This window comes from Metopolophium dirhodum, chromosome 2 (assembly GCF_019925205.1).
Source record: "Metopolophium dirhodum isolate CAU chromosome 2, ASM1992520v1, whole genome shotgun sequence".
NCBI classification, from domain to species: Eukaryota; Metazoa; Arthropoda; class Insecta; order Hemiptera; family Aphididae; genus Metopolophium; species Metopolophium dirhodum.
The window spans coordinates 25,814,328-25,836,078 of NC_083561.1; the positions used below are offsets into that span (position 1 = coordinate 25,814,328).

The 21,751-nt window shown below is 32.3% G+C and overlaps 3 protein-coding genes and 1 long non-coding RNA gene across 4 annotated transcripts; all 4 read left to right on the forward strand.

The window, feature by feature from the left end:
- The first annotated feature begins 195 nt into the window (after positions 1-195).
- Positions 196-3,168, forward strand: LOC132938837 (uncharacterized). Its single transcript, XM_061005842.1, has one exon. It carries the CDS (start codon positions 196-198, stop codon positions 3,166-3,168), a length of 2,973 nt encoding a protein of 990 aa, XP_060861825.1.
- A 284-nt stretch (positions 3,169-3,452) lies between these two features.
- On the forward strand, positions 3,453-4,073 carry LOC132938838 (uncharacterized). The gene has a single exon (XM_061005843.1). The coding sequence runs from the start codon at positions 3,453-3,455 to the stop codon at positions 4,071-4,073; it is 621 nt and encodes a 206-aa protein (XP_060861826.1).
- Positions 4,074-4,546: 473 nt separating this feature from the next.
- On the forward strand, positions 4,547-5,293 carry LOC132938839 (uncharacterized). The gene has a single exon (XM_061005844.1). The coding sequence runs from the start codon at positions 4,547-4,549 to the stop codon at positions 5,291-5,293; it is 747 nt and encodes a 248-aa protein (XP_060861827.1).
- A 14,528-nt stretch (positions 5,294-19,821) lies between these two features.
- Positions 19,822-21,751, forward strand: LOC132939097 (uncharacterized). Its single transcript, XR_009663951.1, has 4 exons — positions 19,822-19,991; positions 20,584-20,595; positions 20,915-20,938; positions 21,234-21,751. It is a non-coding gene; the product is annotated as an uncharacterized LOC132939097 (long non-coding RNA).

Sequence of the window (21,751 nt, forward strand, 5' to 3'; positions counted from 1 at the left end):
TATTATTATTTTTGCGTGAAGCGCGCTACTTGTCGCGCTCCTTTTATTTAATTTGTTGAATAATTTTGATCATTTTGTCGCGTTAAGCGCGCCCTTGGTCGCGTGATAATCTACTTTGGGCTAAATTATTTCATTTTGCGCTTAGTATTTAATTTTATTTGCATATTAAAAAAAAAAAAAAAAAAATCCGTCGTCATGGCTGGTGATGAAGAAGTCGCGCGGGTCAAGCGGTTGAAACGTAGTTGTGAAGTCAAACGCAAGAGTTACGTCAATAAAATACGTGCAGTCTATAGTGTGGCCGTTCGGAGTGCGGAGGACACGTCTGTGGTACCCCAGCTATTGGTAATGGTTGAATCCCTCGATCACTTGTTGTCGTCCTTTACCATCGAAGATGAAGCATTGTTGAATTATTTGTTGGATTTAGAGCTTGACAATGAATATCCCGACACGGAGGGCGTCGAGATGTTCGAATTGGTCTCGTTTTCAAAAGCAACCGCCCATCGTCTTATGCAATACTGCCCCGACCAAATAACAACGTCTACACACGGCGGTTCACAGGTGTCATTAAACGATGTCGGCCAGAATGTCCAAAAGTCAGACGAACAAGTGATTACCGACAATGTTGCCATAGATGTGAGCCCAGGTGCCGTCCAATCAACTAAAGCAGGTTCTGTGAGGTCTAGTGGTGGTCAAGTCATCAAACCTACCCGCTTACCTGAGATACCACTATCCACGTTCGAGGGCGACATTTATGAGTGGGTTACATTTCGTGATCGATTCACAACATCGGTGGACAATCGAACATATTTATCCGATATCGATAAGTTCTACTACTTGGTTGGGTGTTGCAAGGGGGCTGCTCGAGATGCTATTCGAGGCATTCCGGTATCAGACCACAATTACAGGCTGGCGTGGTCCACTCTCGAGGAAAGATTTGACAAACCCCGTCTGGTGGCACGCTCATTAATCGAGAAACTGTTAAATGCACCACGAGCTCCTTCAGAAAATTTAGTTGAGTTAAACAAATTGTTAGTGGTATTCGATGAAGGCGTATCGTTGCTCGAGTCCCTGCATCTACCAGATTTAGGCGATTTTATATTATTCTCCATAGCCGCTCGATGCTTGCCTACCTATAGCATCAAGTTATTCGAAGCCCAACTAGCCAACGGGTTTCCTACGGTACAAGAGTTGTTGAAGTTTGTAAAATCTCGTGTGGCCATATTAGAATGCATTCCACCAGAGCCTACATCAAAACAATCAAACTCTCACAAATCTACTAAGACTGCATCTCATAATGCGAGGAAGCCGCCACTGCATACCTCTATGGTTACAAGCAGCAACCCGTCAAAGGTATCACCGTCTTGCAAATGTTGCACGGGTACTCATGGTCTAACGTCATGCCCAAAGTTCAAGGGTTGGACGCAAGAAAATCGTAACAATTGGGCGCGAGTCAATAAGATTTGTTTTCGATGCCTACGTACAGGACACTGGGTGACCAAGTGCAAGTCTTCAAATGTATGCGGTCAATGCTCCCGAAGGCATCACTCGCTTCTGCATTCAGCTGGATTTGCTGCTCCGTCCAAAGAAGAGAATTCATCGGATGAGGGGCAACCAGACGTTGCCACCACATCGTCATGTCTTGGCCAAAATACTTCACCGTCGGTCATTCTCGGTACAGCTCTCATACACATGTCCGACAACGTTGGCGTGTTGCATACGGTCCGGGCGCTCATTGATTCAGCCTCACAAATTAGTGCTATTACTTCGGAGTGCACGAATCGTTTGGGACTCCGGATGCAAAAGTGGACATTACCTGTATCCGGTATCGGTGGTGTTCAGGTACAAAACGTTTTGGGGTTAGTGCGCTGTCAAGTACAACCAAGATTTTCACCAGATCCCGTCTTCAATTTTGATGCGTGGGTGTTTCCGACGATTACGGCTGATATGCCACGACAACCGCTATCCCGTTCGATAGCAGATAAATATCAGCATCTTGCCCTAGCGGATCCCTCATTTATTAACCCTGGTACCATCGATGTTTTATTAGGCGCAGACCTGTTTGCCCAAATCCTAAATGGAAAACGTGTGTCTGTAGGCGATGCTTTTCCGACAGCATTCGGAACGGTATTTGGATGGACGATCATCGGGCCGGTTTCAAATTCAACTTCCAATATTTCTGTGTCTTGCCATACATCACTTACTACTTCTGTCGAAACGCTGCTAGAGAAGTTCTGGGCGCTCGAAGAACCCGACGCGGCACCAGAACAGTTTACGCAGGAGGGGCAGTGTGAAGCAATATTTCGTGACGGTTGTACCCGTGATAGTTCTGGTCGATTTTGTGTACCACTTTTGCTCCGTCAAGCCGTTTCTGGTGACACTTTTCGCGGCTCGCGTGCTGTAGCTGAGAAGCGATTCGAGCATTTAGAGAAGAAATTGGCCAACAACTCTCGTCTCCGACATTTATATTGCGATTTCATGTCCGAGTATTTGAAGTTGGGACACATGTCTCCAGCCAAGTCCGATGGGGATTATTTTATCCCGCACCATGCCGTCTATCGTCCTACAGATACAAACCCGAAAATACGCGTAGTGTTCGACGCTTCCGCGACATCGTACTCGGGCTTTTCTTTGAATGATTGTTTGCTCCCAGGACCGAAATTACAGCGCGATGTTGTGGACGTCCTATTATTGTATCGAGTTCACCGTTTTGCATTCACAACCGATATAAGAAAAATGTACCGTCAGGTATCCGTATCTCCGTCGCATCGACGGTACCAACATATCTTGTGGAGATCGTCGCCTGAACAAATGTTGCAAGCCTATGAACTCAATACCGTGACTTACGGGGTCAACTGTGCCCCCTACCTCGCAATCAAAGTGCTGCGGTCCATGGCTGAGCAGGACTGTAATGACCTTCCGTTTATAAAAGAGGCATTATTGTATCAGACATACGTGGATGATATCTGCGCAGGCGGTGACACGTTGGATGAGGCCCTCTCCCTTCAAGATGGTCTTATTCAAGTTCTACATGGTGCTGGCATGGAGTTGAAAAAGTGGGCCAGTAATGCGCCCGTCCTACTTGATAAGATCCCCTCCGAGGACAGAACGTGCGAACCACTGTCGCTCGATGATTCTACTGGCACAGGGACGAAGGTATTGGGATTATAATGGTCTCATCAAGATGTGCGTTTATGTATACTTTTCAACCCGAACGACACGTTTCCACGAAACGTGGTATGTTGTCATTGATTGCGCGAATGTTTTATCCATTCGGACTCTTATCGCCTGTCACCTTTTTCGCCAAAACATTAATGCAACGTGTGTGGAAAGCCGGGCTTTCATGGGATGAACAACTGCCTCTAGATATTGCGGAAGTCTGGTGCAGTTTTGTTGCCGATTTGTCCAATCTGCAATGTGTCCGCATCCCTCGATTTTTAGGCACACGCCGAGACATGCAGTGTTCAATATGTGGATTTTGTGACGCATCGTCAACCGGTTACGCCGCCGTGGTGTATTTTAGAGTAATTGATTTATCGGGCAACCCTAGTGTTTCGTTGCTTGGAGCACGATCAAAAATAGCACCAGTGAAGTCAACAACCATTCCGCGTTTGGAACTATGTGCGGCACTTTTGCTCGCCCGCTGGTTGGCCCGTATTACAGTTACCTTGAGCCTTAAATTACACCTCACCGATGTACATGCCTGGTCAGACTCCACAACGGTGTTAAGTTGGCTAAAGCATCCGCATGAATCATTTAAAATATTCGTCTCGAATCGTATTTACAAAATTCACTCGCTGGTGCCTAAATGCCAGTGGTATTACATAGAATCTGCCTCCAACCCAGCCGACTGTGGTTCGCGAGGACTCACTCCGTCGGATTTCATTAAACATGATCTCTATTTCAACGGTCCACCATGCCTGTCTTTGCCACCTCAACAATGGGACCAGTATATCCCAATTAACACAGCTGATCAATTGCCTGAATTTAAGATAGAATCTGCAAAGGTGCTGGTCACACAAGAAGAGACATTTGAGTGGTATGAGCGTTTTTCCTCTTATGTACAAGCTGTTTGAACCACTGCTCGTATACTTCGGTTCATCGCGCGATGTAGAAAACAACCGGTTAAAAATGGGTATTTATCCCGCAAGGAACTTGACCAGGCAGCGCTTCTGATTGCAAGTTCTTCGCAACGTTTTCATTTCAGTACGTTGATTCATGAGTTGTCGCAGGAGCGAGCTATCTCTATGCGATTATTGGCGCGTCTGCGTCCGTTCCTCGATAATGAAAATATAGTACGCGTTGGCGGTTATATAGGTCAGATTTGTCTGATGACCAGAAACACCCTGTGTTGTTATCAAAGACTTCTCATTTCTCGGTCCTATTGATTCGTCATTGGCACGACATCACAGGTCACAGTGGTCCGCAGATCGTTTCTTCTTTGGTTTGTCGTCAATATTGGATATTATCAGTCCGCACATTAATCCGTACTATCATTAGCCGTTGCACCACTTGCATGCGCATTACGGCAAAAAACCCTCAGCCAGTAATGGCGGATCTACCATCACCATCATCACGTGTGACGGAATGCCACCCGTTCGCGAGGGTTGGAGTGGATTATGCAGGCCCCTTTTCAGTAAAAGAGAACCGACTTCGAAAGCCGCGCATGTATAAAATGTATCTTGCCGTTTTTGTGTGCTTCACGGTACGTGCGGTCCATTTAGAATATTATGTATCTGACTTGAGCACCGGGGCCTTCATAGCTGCGTTACATAGGTTTGTGGCACGCCGAGGTCTGCCTACCGATATTTACAGTGACTGTGGCACAAATTTCGTTGGGGCAAACAATTCACTTCGTGAGCTTGTCAACGATCCAGCGTGTCATGACCAACTAACGGCCAGTGTCCATTGTACGTGGCATTTTAACCCTCCCGGTGCGCCTCATTTTGGTGGGCTCTGGGAGGCAGCAGTTCGCTCATCCAAATCATTGTTGATGCGCATTATGAGGGAGCACACTTTCACCATTGAAGAGTTTGGCACAGTACTGTGCAGGTGTGAAGCCATTTTGAATTCTCGGCCAATCACTCCCGCTCCGTCCGATCCCGCTGAGCTTGAGTGCCTAACTCCGGGGCACTTCTTAATCGGCAGACCGTTACTTGCCGTCCCTGAAGCGGCCATTCCAAGCACAACCCGGTCATTAGAGCAACGGTGGAAGCTGGTGAGTCAATGCGTTCAAGCATTCTGGCGCCGATGGCGCAATGAGTATCTCCAGACTCTCCAAATCCGTAGTCGGTGAACCAATGATTCTCCAAATATATCTGTCGATGATATGGTCGTAATAAAGGACGCCCATACTCCGCCGCTGAAATGGCGTATGGGGCGCGTAATCGAGGTGTTAGCTGGCTCCGACAACGTCGTCCGAGTCGTGCGGCTCCGTACTGCTATTGGTATCCTAACACGTCCGGTAGTAAAGGTGGTTAAGCTCATTAACCAGCCTTAGAGACCTACCAGCTCTCTTTGATTTTTATGTCTGTACCTGTTTTATTTTTTATATTTCATTATTTTCTCCTTTTCCCTTCTCTGACTCATACACCCATTTTTTGCACCTGCGCCTAGGCACCGCGGTCGTGAGTCACGGGGGGAGGGGGCACTTTGGTTAGCTGCCAGAAAAAATTAGGGGCACTTGTAATTTATGTATTTATACGCCCTGGCATTTGAATTATATCCTAATCTGTATTTAAAATTGTTACTATTATAATATGTCTTTACAAAAAAAAAAGGAATGTATTTTCAGGTTAATCGGTTAGCACAAATCCAACCCTCATCAGTTCAATCTTCAGGTTTCAACAGTTTGCAGCTTCAGATCCGGCAGTGTTCGGTAGTAAGACGTGCTCGTCTTACTAGGGGGAGGATGTCGGATATCTGTGGAAATATCCAATACCGCAATTTGGCCGCCATATCGTTATCGACAACAATAAATTGTCATCGGTAATTACGGTCGACTCCACGTCGAGAAGATTCGATACCCCGCCCCGCCTGTTCCATCTGTATCGCCGTCTGCCGTCTCACCGCGAACCCATCACCGCCGCGCCAGTGCGTTGTCGTCCGTTCGTCGCAACTTTTGCTGCGGCAACCCCGGCTCTTGTGTCACGTCCGGGTTTCGCGCGACAGACTACTTTCACGTGTTCGGTGGTTCTGAGTGTGCCGAGTTACGTATCGGCCGTGGCGGTTTTGCGTGTTTTTCCCCTTTTGGTCTATCCGTCCGTGTACAGTTTTCCGCCGATCACCTGTGGTACATTGTACTAATTGTACGCACCGAATGCACGCTAAAACGACTTGTTGTCTCGTGATCGCGTTTGTTTTGTAGCCGTCGATTTTGTGTCGCGTTGTGTGCCGGCAACGTGCGGGTCGTGTCGTCTTCCGCGTCTCCAACAGTACATTTCACGGTGCCTCCCGTGGACCACGGCATGATTTATTGGTTTAACCTGCTCTTCGTGGGCCATCGTGGGATTCCCAGTAGCCAGCGTTAGATCGCCGTGTGGACCAGTGGACCGTTGAGAAGGACCGAGTGGCAACACTGTCGATGGTAATCAGCGGATACCGAGGAGACCGGTGATTACACTATTATTCATTATCATTGTAAAACATCATTGTTTATTATTTTGATGATATGACATTATATATTATTTGTAACGATATTATTATAATTGTCCCCGTAGAGTTAGTTAGTGGGCGCCCATTGCATATGAATATAAAATAATGTAATTTTCTTATGAATAGTAAGGCGGTGCTTCTGGCCCGTCACAAGAACGTATTACTTGTTGTTATTCATTGACATCTAGTTTCAAATTAATCACACAGTGTCCACTTCCATCCGTGTCTTGCGTTGCGGTGCTTATTAAATAGGAGCGTGGGTCAATAACAAAAAAAGTGTAGCCGAGTCGGCCGACGACCTCTGGGTCGGCAGTAAGGACTTTGTACTACAGACACATATTAAAATTCTAAACAAAAATATGAATCTTACAAGTCTTATAGATATATTGTATTGATTTTTACTTACCTACTGGCATATAATATTTGAAAATGACGATTGTACATGAAAATATTGTGAGAATCATAAAATATTTTCGGATTTATAATTGATAAAATAAATTAAAATTTATGTGAATTAGTAATAATAATCAATGAAAAAAACTTAATATTGTGTTAAAATAAAAAAGTTCACTGTACTTTCTCCTAAGTATACTGTAATACTGTATACAAAATGACTCAAGTCTTTTAGAGGATAAATCTTACTACGTACATGCTTTGGGTGAATTTAGTATTATACGATAATATTAGTATTCATAATCAATGGTATTATTCATTGGACTATTAATTTATTTTTGCTTATAACATGAAAGTTATATGCAAATTAAAGTTATAAAATCAATTAAAATGTAGCTGAGACAGTAGTTTTATTAAAAAAAAAAAAAATTGTCCTAGAAGTTAGCGCTCTCCCCCCACCTTCTTGAAAATTACCCAAACTTGTGTAAATATTTAGCAAAATAATTGAAAATAATTGGAAATAGATTTTTAGATTTTGAAAATCCAACTTTTAAATTTTGCGAATTATTGTCAAATTGGCAAATTGTTTGCAATTAATTTACTAAATATTTGCGCTAGTTTGGATAATTTTTATGATAGGGGGGAGGGGGGGAACTATCTTTATAACAATCGTGTTTGTTATTAAATTTTGATATGTTTAAAAATGTTAAATATTAATTAAATTATCTTAAAATATTAAAAATAATTTAAACGGCAACTACCAGTTTCGTATGTGAATGCAATAAAAATTAAAAAAGATAAACCATTACATGCTTAATTTAACAGGAATATCACATTACATTTGTTTTTCAGATTGATATATATATATATATATATATTTATTTTAAAAGTATGACGCTTCACGTTTGTGAAGCACACAATTATATTTATATTGGTACCTATATAATATTATAATAATGATGAATTTCATCAAGTTTATGACTAGTTTTTTGTACTTAACAATCAAATGTAATTACTAGCAATTTATTTGAAAATATTTAGTAGTATTTTGAAGACGATCGAATAAAAAGGAAAATTGATAATGATGTACAGCCTTTTTGCCGAGTTGTTTAAGATACACTTACGGCCTTTTGTTTAATTTTGCATACTAATTATTTACTCAGGTGATAAAAAAATGGCGAATCATTGTTTCAGATATGAGTTGTTACTAAATAAACAACTATTACTTCATTTTTCGAAACAGAATATTGTATGGCGTATTTCATACAAAAAGAGTTGAAATTTGAACGAGTATAGTTATAAGTTTTTAAAGTTCAGATAAGTGAAATGAAGTGACACGTACAATGCTATAAGTTAGTCCCCTAATTAATATTTTGATAAGTGTTGCAAAATTTTTTTTTTTGTGACAACATTTGAAAATGTATTACAAATTTCCTAAGGAGTTACTCTAACTTCAGTTGAAAAATATAGATGATATTTTTACTATAGCATTTATAGAATAAACTATAGTTAATATTTTTACGAAATTTAAAAATAAGTTCTTTGTTAGAAATTCATAAAATTTTTAATTCGTAGATAAAACAAAACAAGTTAGGAAAGCTCACTCTGCAATTCCTGGTTAATAAATAAAAATTCTGATTCGCAGCAGTATATTATCAGTTAGGCAATCTACCTCCGGTAGTTCACGGACCCCGTGCTGTTTGTAACGCTATTTTACCCAACAAATAAAATTTTATTTATAGAAAAAAAAATTTTAAAAAATGAAAACTGACAATGTCCGTAAACAGCTAAAAAATTCTCAGTCATTATATATAATTTTCATTATTTTTACGTATTTTTAGGTATTTTACGTATTTACTCAGCAACTACCAGTTTCGTATGTGAATGCAATAAAAATTAAAAAAGATAAACCATTACATGCTTAATTTAACAGGAATATCACATTACATTTGTTTTTCAGATTGATATATATATATATATATATATTTATTTTAAAAGTATGACGCTTCACGTTTGTGAAGCACACAATTATATTTATATTGGTACCTATATAATATTATAATAATGATGAATTTCATCAAGTTTATGACTAGTTTTTTGTACTTAACAATCAAATGTAATTACTAGCAATTTATTTGAAAATATTTAGTAGTATTTTGAAGACGATCGAATAAAAAGGAAAATTGATAATGATGTACAGCCTTTTTGCCGAGTTGTTTAAGATACACTTACGGCCTTTTGTTTAATTTTGCATACTAATTATTTACTCAGGTGATAAAAAAATGGCGAATCATTGTTTCAGATATGAGTTGTTACTAAATAAACAACTATTACTTCATTTTTCGAAACAGAATATTGTTTGGCGTATTTCATACAAAAAGAGTTGAAATTTGAACGAATATACCTAGTTATAAGTTTTTAAAGTTCAGATAAGTGAAATGAAGTGACACGTACAATGCTATAAGTTAGTCCCCTAATTAATTTTTTGATAAGTGTTGCAAAATTTTTTTTTTTGTGACAACATTTGAAAATGTATTACAAATTTCCTAAGGAGTTACTCTAACTTCAGTTGAAAAATATAGATGATATTTTTACTATAGCATTTATAGAATAAACTATAGTTAATATTTTCACGAAATTTAAAAATAAGTTCTTTGTTAGAAATTTATAAAACTTTTAATTCGTAGATAAAACAAAAAAAATTGGGAAAGCTCACTCTGCATTTCCTGGTTTCTAAACGTATCTTAATAAAACACTATAAACTATAATTGTATGATCAAATTAAAAAATAATTTGGTAACCTTTATATAGTTTGGTAGGTACCAGTGTACCACGAATGTTTTTAATATTGGCTTGTATAAATCCAGATTAAATGCTTAAATGTTGATATTTTTTTTTAATAATTCCGGGCCAAGCCCCTACCTCCCTGCCAAAAAAAAATGATTATTAGCCTGTAAGGCTAAGAATCTTTAAGAATGATATTTAAGTTCAATAGTCAATAGTAGTCGATTTTACAATTTTGATATACATTTTCATTTACAATTTGTTATAATATTTACATTTCATTACAATCTTGTTTATAACAAGTTACAATAATTGATATGTATATTTGTTTTACATTTACAATTCTGTTATAATAGGTTACATATTTTATGACATTTTACAATTATAATGTAATTTACAATACTTATTTAATTACATTTTGTTGCGTTTGCTTTTTTTTCCAGAATACATAATAATATAAAATTTTGATTACCTGAAATTATAATATTAGAAGTGTTAAAATGTTAGTTAAATATATAATATAAGTTTATATTTCCCCTTTTGAATACAATATTTTTTAGTGATAATAAATCTTCCACCAATTGATAAGTTATGTGAATAATATAATAAACTGTTACATACATACGTCAACATAATTTTATTTACTTAGGATAATCGAGTATATAGCTTGTATCTCTTGTTTTTTCTATTAATTTAAGTAATTCCTTACATTCTCCGTTACAACGGTCATTCATAAAAAGTTCAATATTTCTGGTTATCTTATTTAATTTTTTGAAATCATAACGTTTGTTTAATCTTTTGTTTGCTTTTAATATGTGCCAGTTAAAGCATACTGGTTCCATCTTATTTTTCTTAAATTTAAAAATATGTATTTCGGTGCTTAATATTTTTTTTAATTCTTCGATAAATCTAAAATAATATAATTGTGTTAAGTTTACGTAATTACCTTCACCGTGAAATTATCCTAAAAAATCTATATATATATATATTTTTATTTTTTTTCTATATTTTTTACCTAGTCTATACAAATATATCGTCCTTATTTTCGCGACTACATAGTCAAAAACGCATTTGGTTAAAATTACATCAGCAATTGGATCGTGACAATGCGTGATATGATGATTCGCATTGCACACCAATCCATGTGCTTCCAATAATTTTAACATTCTGCCGTTTTTATTAAGTTTTCATAATATGTACCCTGAATATAAAGTTTCCCTTGTTTCTATGTTAGCTAGTTTTAAATTGAACTCGTCATTATTCCTATCACTATATGCTGTTATATTTAAAAATGCTAAAATACCCCTTAATCTTAATCTTTTTATAATTGTCGATCTGTCGTTCCATTCCAAATAACTATTATTGGCTCCCTGTTATCAATGTGCAAATATTTCTGTAGGTATACCGTTGACAAAGTTGACTCCCCCTGATGGTTCATACTTTTGTATAATTTTATTGTTCCAACAATGGTGTGGTCAAGTTTGGTTTATTCCGGAATACCCTTTTGATGGTTTAATTGCTGTTAATATTACTTATGAAATATTATTTTTTTATTTGTACGTATTTATAATTTATATTATTATTTATTTAATTTTATTATTATGTATTTATTTTTTTTTTGATTTATTATTATTTTTTTTAAATTTTTTTAATTTAATTAATTTTTTTTTTACAAGGATTTATTTATAAAAAGAAATCGGTGGTAAAAATACGTCTATTAATTAATTGATTTAATACTGCACCTATAGTTAAACAAATTGATCTATTCGGACGTGTAAGGTTCAAAATGGATGAAGATAAGTGGTCAAAGGAATCATCACTAAGTTTAAATCTTCTTCTGATAGTGGTATGAGCATTCTATTGTTTGCTTCTAGTACATGATGTTCAAAACAGCTTACGTATACTATGTTTCTTCGTACTAATTGAATATGCGCACTAGTTAATTATACTTCCTTTAATTCTTTAATAAAATCGATTGCATGTAATGTTAATGAATATTCTAAAGGTATTGGTGCATTTCCGCCCATGTTTATAATTTATATTTTATTGGTTAACGTATATTTTATTTCGACGTTTTCTTGTTTATTTTCTGAAACATAATTTATATTATTTTGTTTGCATCACTATTATTTATATATAATTATTAATATTAATTAACTAGCTTATTATTTATTAACTTATTTTTTTTTTAATATTATCTTGGTGACGGTGGTGGAGTGAATGGTGTCTCTGCTAACCCCCTTATGTAGTCACTTCTGTTTGATGGTCTATATTTAACTATTCTTCTGGGTATATCAATTACTTGTTTATTACTAATATATTTGCATTTAATTAATATATATATATTGATATTATGAGTATGAGAGATAGTGTTACATATAGTAGGTTACTGTGTATAAACTGGTGTTTTTGGCTTTGTTCTCTTAAAACTTCTTGGTCTATCATTTGTTGTACTTCATCCAAGGACTTGGATAAGCCGTGTAGATCCGTTAATTGTATATTTGGATTGTCTCCCCATTCTTTATTTACCTCGAATCTATGTATGTGTTCAGGTATCTTCTGTAAAATGTTTTTTATGTTAGTTGTAGGTATGAAATCCTTATAATTCGTGTTGGTAATCTTCTCTGTGGCGGTTAGTACTGCATATTGTGTAAATACTTGACAATTATTGTTCACGATAGTTATTTCTCCAATTTTAGTTGTATCTAGCGTAAATGGCTCGACTAAATCTGTACAACTTATGGTCAGAGCTTCACTTCCCACATGTAACCAGGTGTTTTTGTTTCGTAATTTATGGTATATGTTTCTTTGTAGATTAAACTTTTCGATTGCACAGTTTTGTTGATTAGAAGTGATATCCGGACCTTTGAATAATCGTAATTCGCATGGTTGGCGTTCGCTGTTTTCTTGAATAGGTTGTGGTGTTCTACATATTCTATATATTGTAGTCTCTGTACAGTCGTCCAACTGTTTTTCTGTATATGTTGTAAATCGTTTCCTATCTTTAGTTATTGCAATATTGTTATAAGTAATTTTTGGAAGATACCACCTTTCAGTATTATTTTGAACATGGATTATTGGTATAGGTATTAAATGGTATAATGTAAGTTCAATGTCGATAACTAATGGTATTTCTGTAATAAATACTAAATTATCGTTTTCGTAGTAAATACTCATTTTAGTAATTTTTTGAAATTCATTTAATTCTGAAGCTTTTGTTCCCATAGGAATGCTATATTGTTTTTTAATTGTTAGTTCTATTGATTTTAAAGTTGATGCTAATATTCTTGTGGTGTCATAAGTCTTGGGTGTATTATTCCCTCTCTAGCAGCAGTTACTATTTGTCCTAACGTCTGAGTTTTGTAGGCGTATTGATTTGTGATTATTGTATATAAATTATGTACTTCTCCTGCCATTAATAAGTCTAAAACATCGTCAGTTCTAGTTTGTATTTGTAACATTCTTACGTATAATTGTTGTTCCTTAGTCGAAATGTTTCTATATAATTGTTCGGTTTGGTCTAACGTATTTCCTATATTTTTTACTATTGATTTTACTACTGTTGTTTGAGCCTTCATTATGTGTAGTATATTAGCCCCTGATTCTTCTGTTTGCTTTATAGCTTCCCGTGTTTTTTTAGTGCATTTATCATCGAATACGCCAAATAACGTGTAAGTACATAGCGTTACCTATTATGTTTACTAGCCCCCTTCTTTTCCGTTGCTTATTATCGAATTGATCCATACCACTTCCTAATGACAGATACATACGTTCTTTTTGTTTACTTGTTTCGCTATACAAATCCGTTATCACTATCTGGTATTTCCCGCATAAATCGATATGTTTTTGATCAGTACATATCTTTGTAATATTTTCATTTTTTCCCCCAGTAAATCATATTTTGTATTGTACTCCTTTAACGAAAAATATGTTACAAGTTTATATTCAGCCCCTATAATCCTAGTAGGTCCTAAATTTTCGTAATATAATCCCTTGCCATTTCCATAAGGCGTATATTTAAAGTGTTCTGATGTATTTATTTCGTCAGATTTGACTAGATAACCTATCATCATCACCACTCTAAAAGTATAAAATTATATTTATATTAAACTAACTACCTACCTTATTTATTATTATCTTAAATATATTAGATTCTGAGCGAAGCGATGAATGTATTGATTTTACAATGATGTGTGTTTTTTTTTAATTTTTTTTTTTGTGTCTGTCATCACCTTTTAGGACAGTAAAAGTGCTTGGATTTTCTTCAACAGTAACTTTTCTGATAGAAAAGTGAATCTAGTTGGTACTATGGGGGGTCAAAAGTAAAAATTTCCCAGTAGTTTTCAAAAGCGACGTGAAAAAGAAAAGAAAAATTAAGGGAAAACGGGAATTTATACGCAAAATCTGTTTTCGAGAAAATCGATTTTGGTTTTTAGTGTAACTCTAAAACAAATGATCGTAGGGACATACAATTTTGATCGAATGTTTATAATTGCATTTCCTATACACCATAACATTTTCCAAATATTTTGACTTATTTTGAGCTGTTTACGGCCATTGTCAATTTCCATTTTATTTAGTTTTTTTTTCTATAAATATCAATAAAATTTTATTTGTTGAGTAAAAAAGCTTGAAAATTTAATAGAAGGCTCCTAGGTTATTGTTTCAAAGGCAGATGAAAAAATTAAAAATCCTTAGTCACAGTTTTTATTTATAAGCATTTAAAGTTCAAATTTTGACAAAAATCACGAAAATTAGCAAATTATTTTGTGTTGAGAATTAATAAAAATTTTTCTTTTTAAATCTAAGATTTTAAAATGTAATATAAGATTACTCATAAGTTTTTCTACCTTTATCAAAAAAAAAATGTCTACAAGAAACTTAAATTAAATTTTTATGAGCGTCTGAAATTTATATTTTTACAACATTTGATATTCACTCGATATCTCATGTAACGATTTTCTTATTTTGTTGTAATTAAAAAACGAATGACTGAAGATACTTGAAAATTTCACTGAATGTTTATATTAGCATTTTCTATACACCGTACAATTTATAAAATAATTTGACTCTTTTTGAACTGTTTACGGACATAGTCAGTTTTCAATTTTTTTAGTTTTTTTTTTTCTATAAATATCAATAAAATTTTATTTGTTGGGTAAAAAAGCGTGAAAATTTAATGCAAGGCTTCTGATATAATGTTACAATTGCAGTTGAAAAATATTAACAATACATAGGCACAATTTTTTTTTATAAGCATTTAAAGGTCAAATTTTGACAACATTTATCAAATTTATAATTTATTAATTATTTTGTAGTTAAAAATGTATAAAATGTTTAACTTTTGTGACTAAGGATTGAAAATTTAAAACAAGGCTCCACGTAAATAGGTTATATATAAATTACTTTATTCACAATAATATCATCAAATATACTTTGTAATATCATAGGCTGACTGATGTTTTTCGCTCAGAATCGTTTTTCTTATACAATGATATTATATCATTGAATTCAAATTTAACACCATCCATTACAGTGACCAACTTGTAACCTACTGTACATCAGAGCGACATCCACTTATCCATCTTTTTTTTTTTTTAAAACCACCTATCATAATCTAATATATCCCTTGGATCGTATAAAAGTTCCATATAATTTTTTAGTCGTTTACATAATATAACATGAAAGTTATATGCAAATTAAAGTTATAAAATCAATTAAAATGTAGCTGAGACAGTAGTTTTATTAAAAAAAAAATTGTCCTAGAAGTTAGCGCTCTCCCCCCACCTTCTTGAAAATTACCCAAACTTGTGTAAATATTTAGCAAAATAATTGAAAATAATTGGAAATAGATTTTTAGATTTTGAAAATCCAACTTTTAAATTTTGCGAATTATTGTCAAATTGGCAAATTGTTTGCAATTAATTTACTAAATATTTGCGCTAGTTTGGATAATTTTTATGATAGGGGGGAGGGGGGGAACTATCTTTATAACAATCGTGTTTGTTATTAAATTTTGATATGTTTAAAAATGTTAAATATTAATTAAATTATCTTAAAATATTAAAAATAATTTAAACGGCAACTACCAGTTTCGTATGTGAATGCAATAAAAATTAAAAAAGATAAACCATTACATGCTTAATTTAACAGGAATATCACATTACATTTGTTTTTCAGATTGATATATATATATATATATATATTTATTTTAAAAGTATGACGCTTCACGTTTGTGAAGCACACAATTATATTTATATTGGTACCTATATAATATTATAATAATGATGAATTTCATCAAGTTTATGACTAGTTTTTTGTACTTAACAATCAAATGTAATTACTAGCAATTTATTTGAAAATATTTAGTAGTATTTTGAAGACGATCGAATAAAAAGGAAAATTGATAATGATGTACAGCCTTTTTGCCGAGTTGTTTAAGATACACTTACGGCCTTTTGTTTAATTTTGCATACTAATTATTTACTCAGGTGATAAAAAAATGGCGAATCATTGTTTCAGATATGAGTTGTTACTAAATAAACAACTATTACTTCATTTTTCGAAACAGAATATTGTTTGGCGTATTTCATACAAAAAGAGTTGAAATTTGAACGAATATACCTAGTTATAAGTTTTTAAAGTTCAGATAAGTGAAATGAAGTGACACGTACAATGCTATAAGTTAGTCCCCTAATTAATTTTTTGATAAGTGTTGCAAAATTTTTTTTTTTGTGACAACATTTGAAAATGTATTACAAATTTCCTAAGGAGTTACTCTAACTTCAGTTGAAAAATATAGATGATATTTTTACTATAGCATTTATAGAATAAACTATAGTTAATATTTTCACGAAATTTAAAAATAAGTTCTTTGTTAGAAATTTATAAAACTTTTAATTCGTAGATAAAACAAAAAAAATTGGGAAAGCTCACTCTGCATTTCCTGGTTTCTAAACGTATCTTAATAAAACACTATAAACTATAATTGTATGATCAAATTAAAAAATAATTTGGTAACCTTTATATAGTTTGGTAGGTACCAGTGTACCACGAATGTTTTTAATATTGGCTTGTATAAATCCATATTAAATGCTCAAATGTTGATATTTTTTTTTAATACTGGCTAGATAAATTTACTTTAAATATTACTGTTCTTAAATCTTAACTCAAATAATTGTAACTAATGAACGGACACAACGGGAATATATAAGGTATTCTAAACTTATGTTGAAAACTATGTACTAATTAAATCGTAATAATTATGCTTTCATGTTCATTATAATATACTAGCTGATCCCGTGCACTTCGATGCCCGTTAAATGTACCAACTCTATATGACTCAAACTTTGTTCAATTCGTTATTTAATTTACGGTGTATGGTGTTCAAAATTAATCTTAACTTTTCCGTTGCCTGGAATAAAAATTCTGATTCGCAGCAGTATATTATCAGTTAGGAAATCTACCTAGTTCACGGACCCCGTGCTGTTTGTAACGCTATTTTACCCAACAAATAAAATTTTATTTATAGAAAAAAAAATTTAAAAAAATGAAAACTGACAATGTCCGTTAACAGCTCAAAAATTCTCAGTCATTATATATACTTTTCATTATTTTTACGTATTTTGTCAATATTTAAACTTTAAATGCTTATAAAAAAAAATTGTTACTATGGATTTTTATTTTTTTTCATCTGCCTCTGAAACAATAACCTAGGAGCTTTTTATTAAATTTTCAAGCTTTTTTAACCAACAAATAAAATGTTGTTAATATTTATATAAAAAAAAATAAAAAAATTGGAAACTGAAAATCTCCGTTAACAGCTCAAAATAAGTCAAAATATTTGGAAAATGTTATGGTGTATAGAAAGTGCTAATATTAACATTCAGTCAAAATGTCATGTACCTACAGTGATTTTTTTAAGAGTTGCACCAAAAACCTGAATCCATTTTTTCAAAAACAGATTTTACGTACAAATACCCGTTTTTCCTTAAATTTTTTTTTTAGTATTATATTAAATTATTTCGGGTATTTGTATCATCAGACATACTCATGTTGTCGATTATAACTATTAAATAGAAAAATTATTAAGTAACAAAATAAAAAATAAAATATACCTAATCAAATGTATAGAGTGTAAGACAAACACTATTTGGATAAATAAAAAATATAATTGGCCTCTGGCATAGTAGAAATACTTGCAAGCAAATACTTATAATACACAAATAGTCTGCACTTTGTTAATAAAGAAATATTGTTTTGGAGGGACATCCAGTTAAAATAGAGTTTAATAATGATAATTGACAATATGGGGAATATTAGTTAAGAATAGAGATAGTAGAGTTTACTAAACTATAATATATAGGGTGTAAAAAATAAAATTATTGTTTTAAAATATAATGAAAAAATGTAAGTTCTCAAACAAGAAGCCTCAAAAGAAGCATGAAACAATCACAAAAAACTTCAATCAACAGTCCACCTTCGCCATATTCAATCAATCCAGTCGGATAAGGGATAAAAACGATGTTTATGTTCAAAATGTCTTTGTAATTTTTTTAGTTATAAGTTTTTAATTTTTTTTTTTTGTGACAACCACTTGAAAATGTATTACAAATTTCCTAAGGAGTTACTCTAACTTCAGTTGAAAAATATAGATGATATTTTTACTATATCATTTATAGAATAAATTATAGTTAACATTTTCACGAAATTTAAAAATAAGTTCTTTGTTAGAAATTTATAAAACTTTTAATTCGTAGATAAAACAAAAAAAATTGGGAAAGCTCACTCTGCATTTCCTGGTTTCTAAACGTATCTTAATAAAACACTATAGCTATCCCCCTTACTCTTCAACATATATGCTTCTGATCAGCCCACAACTCCAAACACCTCAATTGCTGACCACGCAGTTGATAAAGAATTTATTTCGATTCATAACGACCAAATTATAGCCTCTATACTAATTTACAGTCTCATTTAAATTTATAATTTGAATGGTATGAAAAATGGCGTGTAAAAGTAAATCACAAAAAATCAGTTCATACAACTTTTACACTTAGACACGGTCAATGTCCAAATGTTTCAATTAATAACATACCTAACCTAACCCTCAAAATAAAGAGCTATATACCTTCTAAATGTCACTAATGTGATCTTACTCAAGAAATCTATGTTTTTTTTAACCCTTATCCTATATGCTTATTGCCAGTCTTGTAAAGTATTCGAATAAAAGTATTTGATACTTTTGTTGTATTCGAATACTATTTTAAATACTTTTTTTTTAAAGTATTCAAATACGTATTCTGAATACATATATTTGTATTTTTTATTCATTCAAAAAATTCTTTTTTCTGCTTCAGAAAAATAGTTTTATCATGAAAATAATGAACATTAATTTTATTCTTTGAACGAAATATAATATTGGCTCATGATATGATTATTTTTATGATCACCAATGTGATGTTTTCCGTAGGCCCGTATCGGACGTATCAAATGTGGTCAACATTTATAAATAACTTATGATTACGATTTGTTTTTAATTATTAATTAATAAATGTTAATTAGGTACCAACCATTCAAAAACTGACAAAAACTAGTTGTGAAAAAAAGTATTCACTATTCGAATATGTATTCTGAATATATTTTTTAAGAACTATTCGAATACGTATTCTGAATAACTTAGTTCTCATTTATCCCGAATAGGTATTCTGAATACAAAATAAAAGTATTCTTTACAAGACTACTTATTGTACAAAATTGTATAGATTGTGTATGTGCGTTTATGAAAAAAAAAATGTTAAATACATACTATTTACTAAACAATAAAAAAAAAATAAAATATATGGTTGTTACCGATACACAGAATAATATTATTCACCTGTTATATTATTTAGTTGTTATTAAATAAACAACTTATTGTGAACATAATTTTCTTTGTTCTGAAGGAGTGTGGGTATGGAATAAATCACTTAATAGTTATTATAAAAGAGATCGAAAAGTAATATTTTATTTCATTTATTTTTCAGTGTTCGCATTATTTCTTATAATTGTATTATATTAAATCAAAATGACTTTTTTCAAGCAGTACTTAGTAACGCTTACATTTATGGTCATTTCAATTTGGGTTATACCTACAGCTACTGTAACTATAGCAACCGTCATAGGTAAGGATTACACTGATTTACAATGATTGTATTTGTATTATAATTTTTATTTTGTCAACATTTATCGGCAATGAGTCGTATAACATTCCAGAATTAATTTAAATATGAAAACTAATTATTGGTACTTTATGGTTATCTAGATACGAATATAACATATTATTATATCATTTATTCATTTATTAATTTATGTATATTACTCAATATGATATAATTAATACAAATGTTATACTTAGGGGGGATATTTAAAAAGTGTTTTTCTAATGATTTTGGAGGAAGATTAAATATTCTAATATCACATTTGTGTAAACTATTCTAGTATATCCGCTGAAGTATAGAAATACATTTAATCATAAAAAATATTTGACTTATTGAAATTTGACTTTTTTTTGTCAATCCACAGTCAATTAATATTATCAAAAATAACTTAAATCGTTTTTTTCTACTTAGGTTTAGATATTAATTATTATAGACAGTTGTTTAAAAGTTGAATGACGTACACAAAATATTCGGACAGTTGTTTAAATATTTTTAAAAGCTCACGTAATATGTAGTAAATAGACAAGGTTGACTAATAAAAATGATTTTTTTTCAGATCACTGCAATGGTAATTTGTTTAATTAATTATTATTTATTAGTAAACAAATAATAACTTAGAATAGTAAAGTTATAATATGCAGAAATTAATACTCGTACAAAAAAAAAATGTACGAGTCTAGAACTTACACAATGAGGAAATCATATGAAAATTAATTCTTAATACTCGAAATAAAAATACTACTTATATTTGTTGAATCAATAAAATATGTTATAACTTGTACCAGGAGAGTGGAATAAGAAGAAAAAATAAAGTTTTTTTATGGTACCTCAATCATTGTTTTATATTAATTATATTTACATTTTTTTTTTAATTTAATACTTAATAGACATTACAAATGCAGTATTCAATGGTAAGGTTATTGTATCTAACAAATAATTAATTTTATTACATCCTTTTTTTGAAGTATATTAGACATAAATACATAATTATAACTTACAAGCATTGTCTTTTATGATCTTAAAGATAAATTTAAGCTATACAAATTATATATATTTGGATATTTGAGCATAACACAAACAAATACTTACTAATTTATTTATTATTCGAAATATATTTTGTATATTATTCTATGAGTAACTTTCTGGCAACATCTAATGGTTGGTAAAATGTATGTTGTATACTTATATCTTGTATGGTGGTTCCAGGACATCCTCGTGGCTCTGTTCAATCATTTCTCATAAGTCATTCGTGAATCATGTTTTATATTTAATGGGTATTATGTTTTTGTTCCTACACTTGGGAGCTTTTCGATTTTTTCAGACTAAAAAATTAATTCATATAGGTATCTCAGATTATTTTAATTATTTAATTATTTATATGATACTTTGGAGGGATTTAACTTCAGCTCGTTAACCTCACTTTTAGCACATAACTGTAATATGTATAATTTTTATTATCTTTTATCAAATTTATATACATTTAATATGTTATAAGTTACGAAATGGTGTAATATTAAAACTATGAGCATATATTATGTATTATAATATATAGTTAAGTTTAATATATAGTCGATCCTAAGGTCTAATCCTTTTTTTTCTACTTAGGTTTAGAACTTAATTATTATAGATAGTTGTTTAAAAATTGATTGACGTATACAAAATAATCGGACAGACATTTAAATATTTTTAAAAGCTTACGCAATATGTAGTTAATAAACATAATT

Bases quoted from the DNA above. Each gene is read 5' to 3' on its own strand.
- LOC132938838 (XM_061005843.1), top strand. From the start codon at position 3,453: ATGCAGTGTTCAATATGTGGATTTTGTGACGCATCGTCAACCGGTTAC.
- LOC132938839 (XM_061005844.1), top strand. From the start codon at position 4,547: ATGGCGGATCTACCATCACCATCATCACGTGTGACGGAATGCCACCCG.
- LOC132938837 (XM_061005842.1), top strand. From the start codon at position 196: ATGGCTGGTGATGAAGAAGTCGCGCGGGTCAAGCGGTTGAAACGTAGT.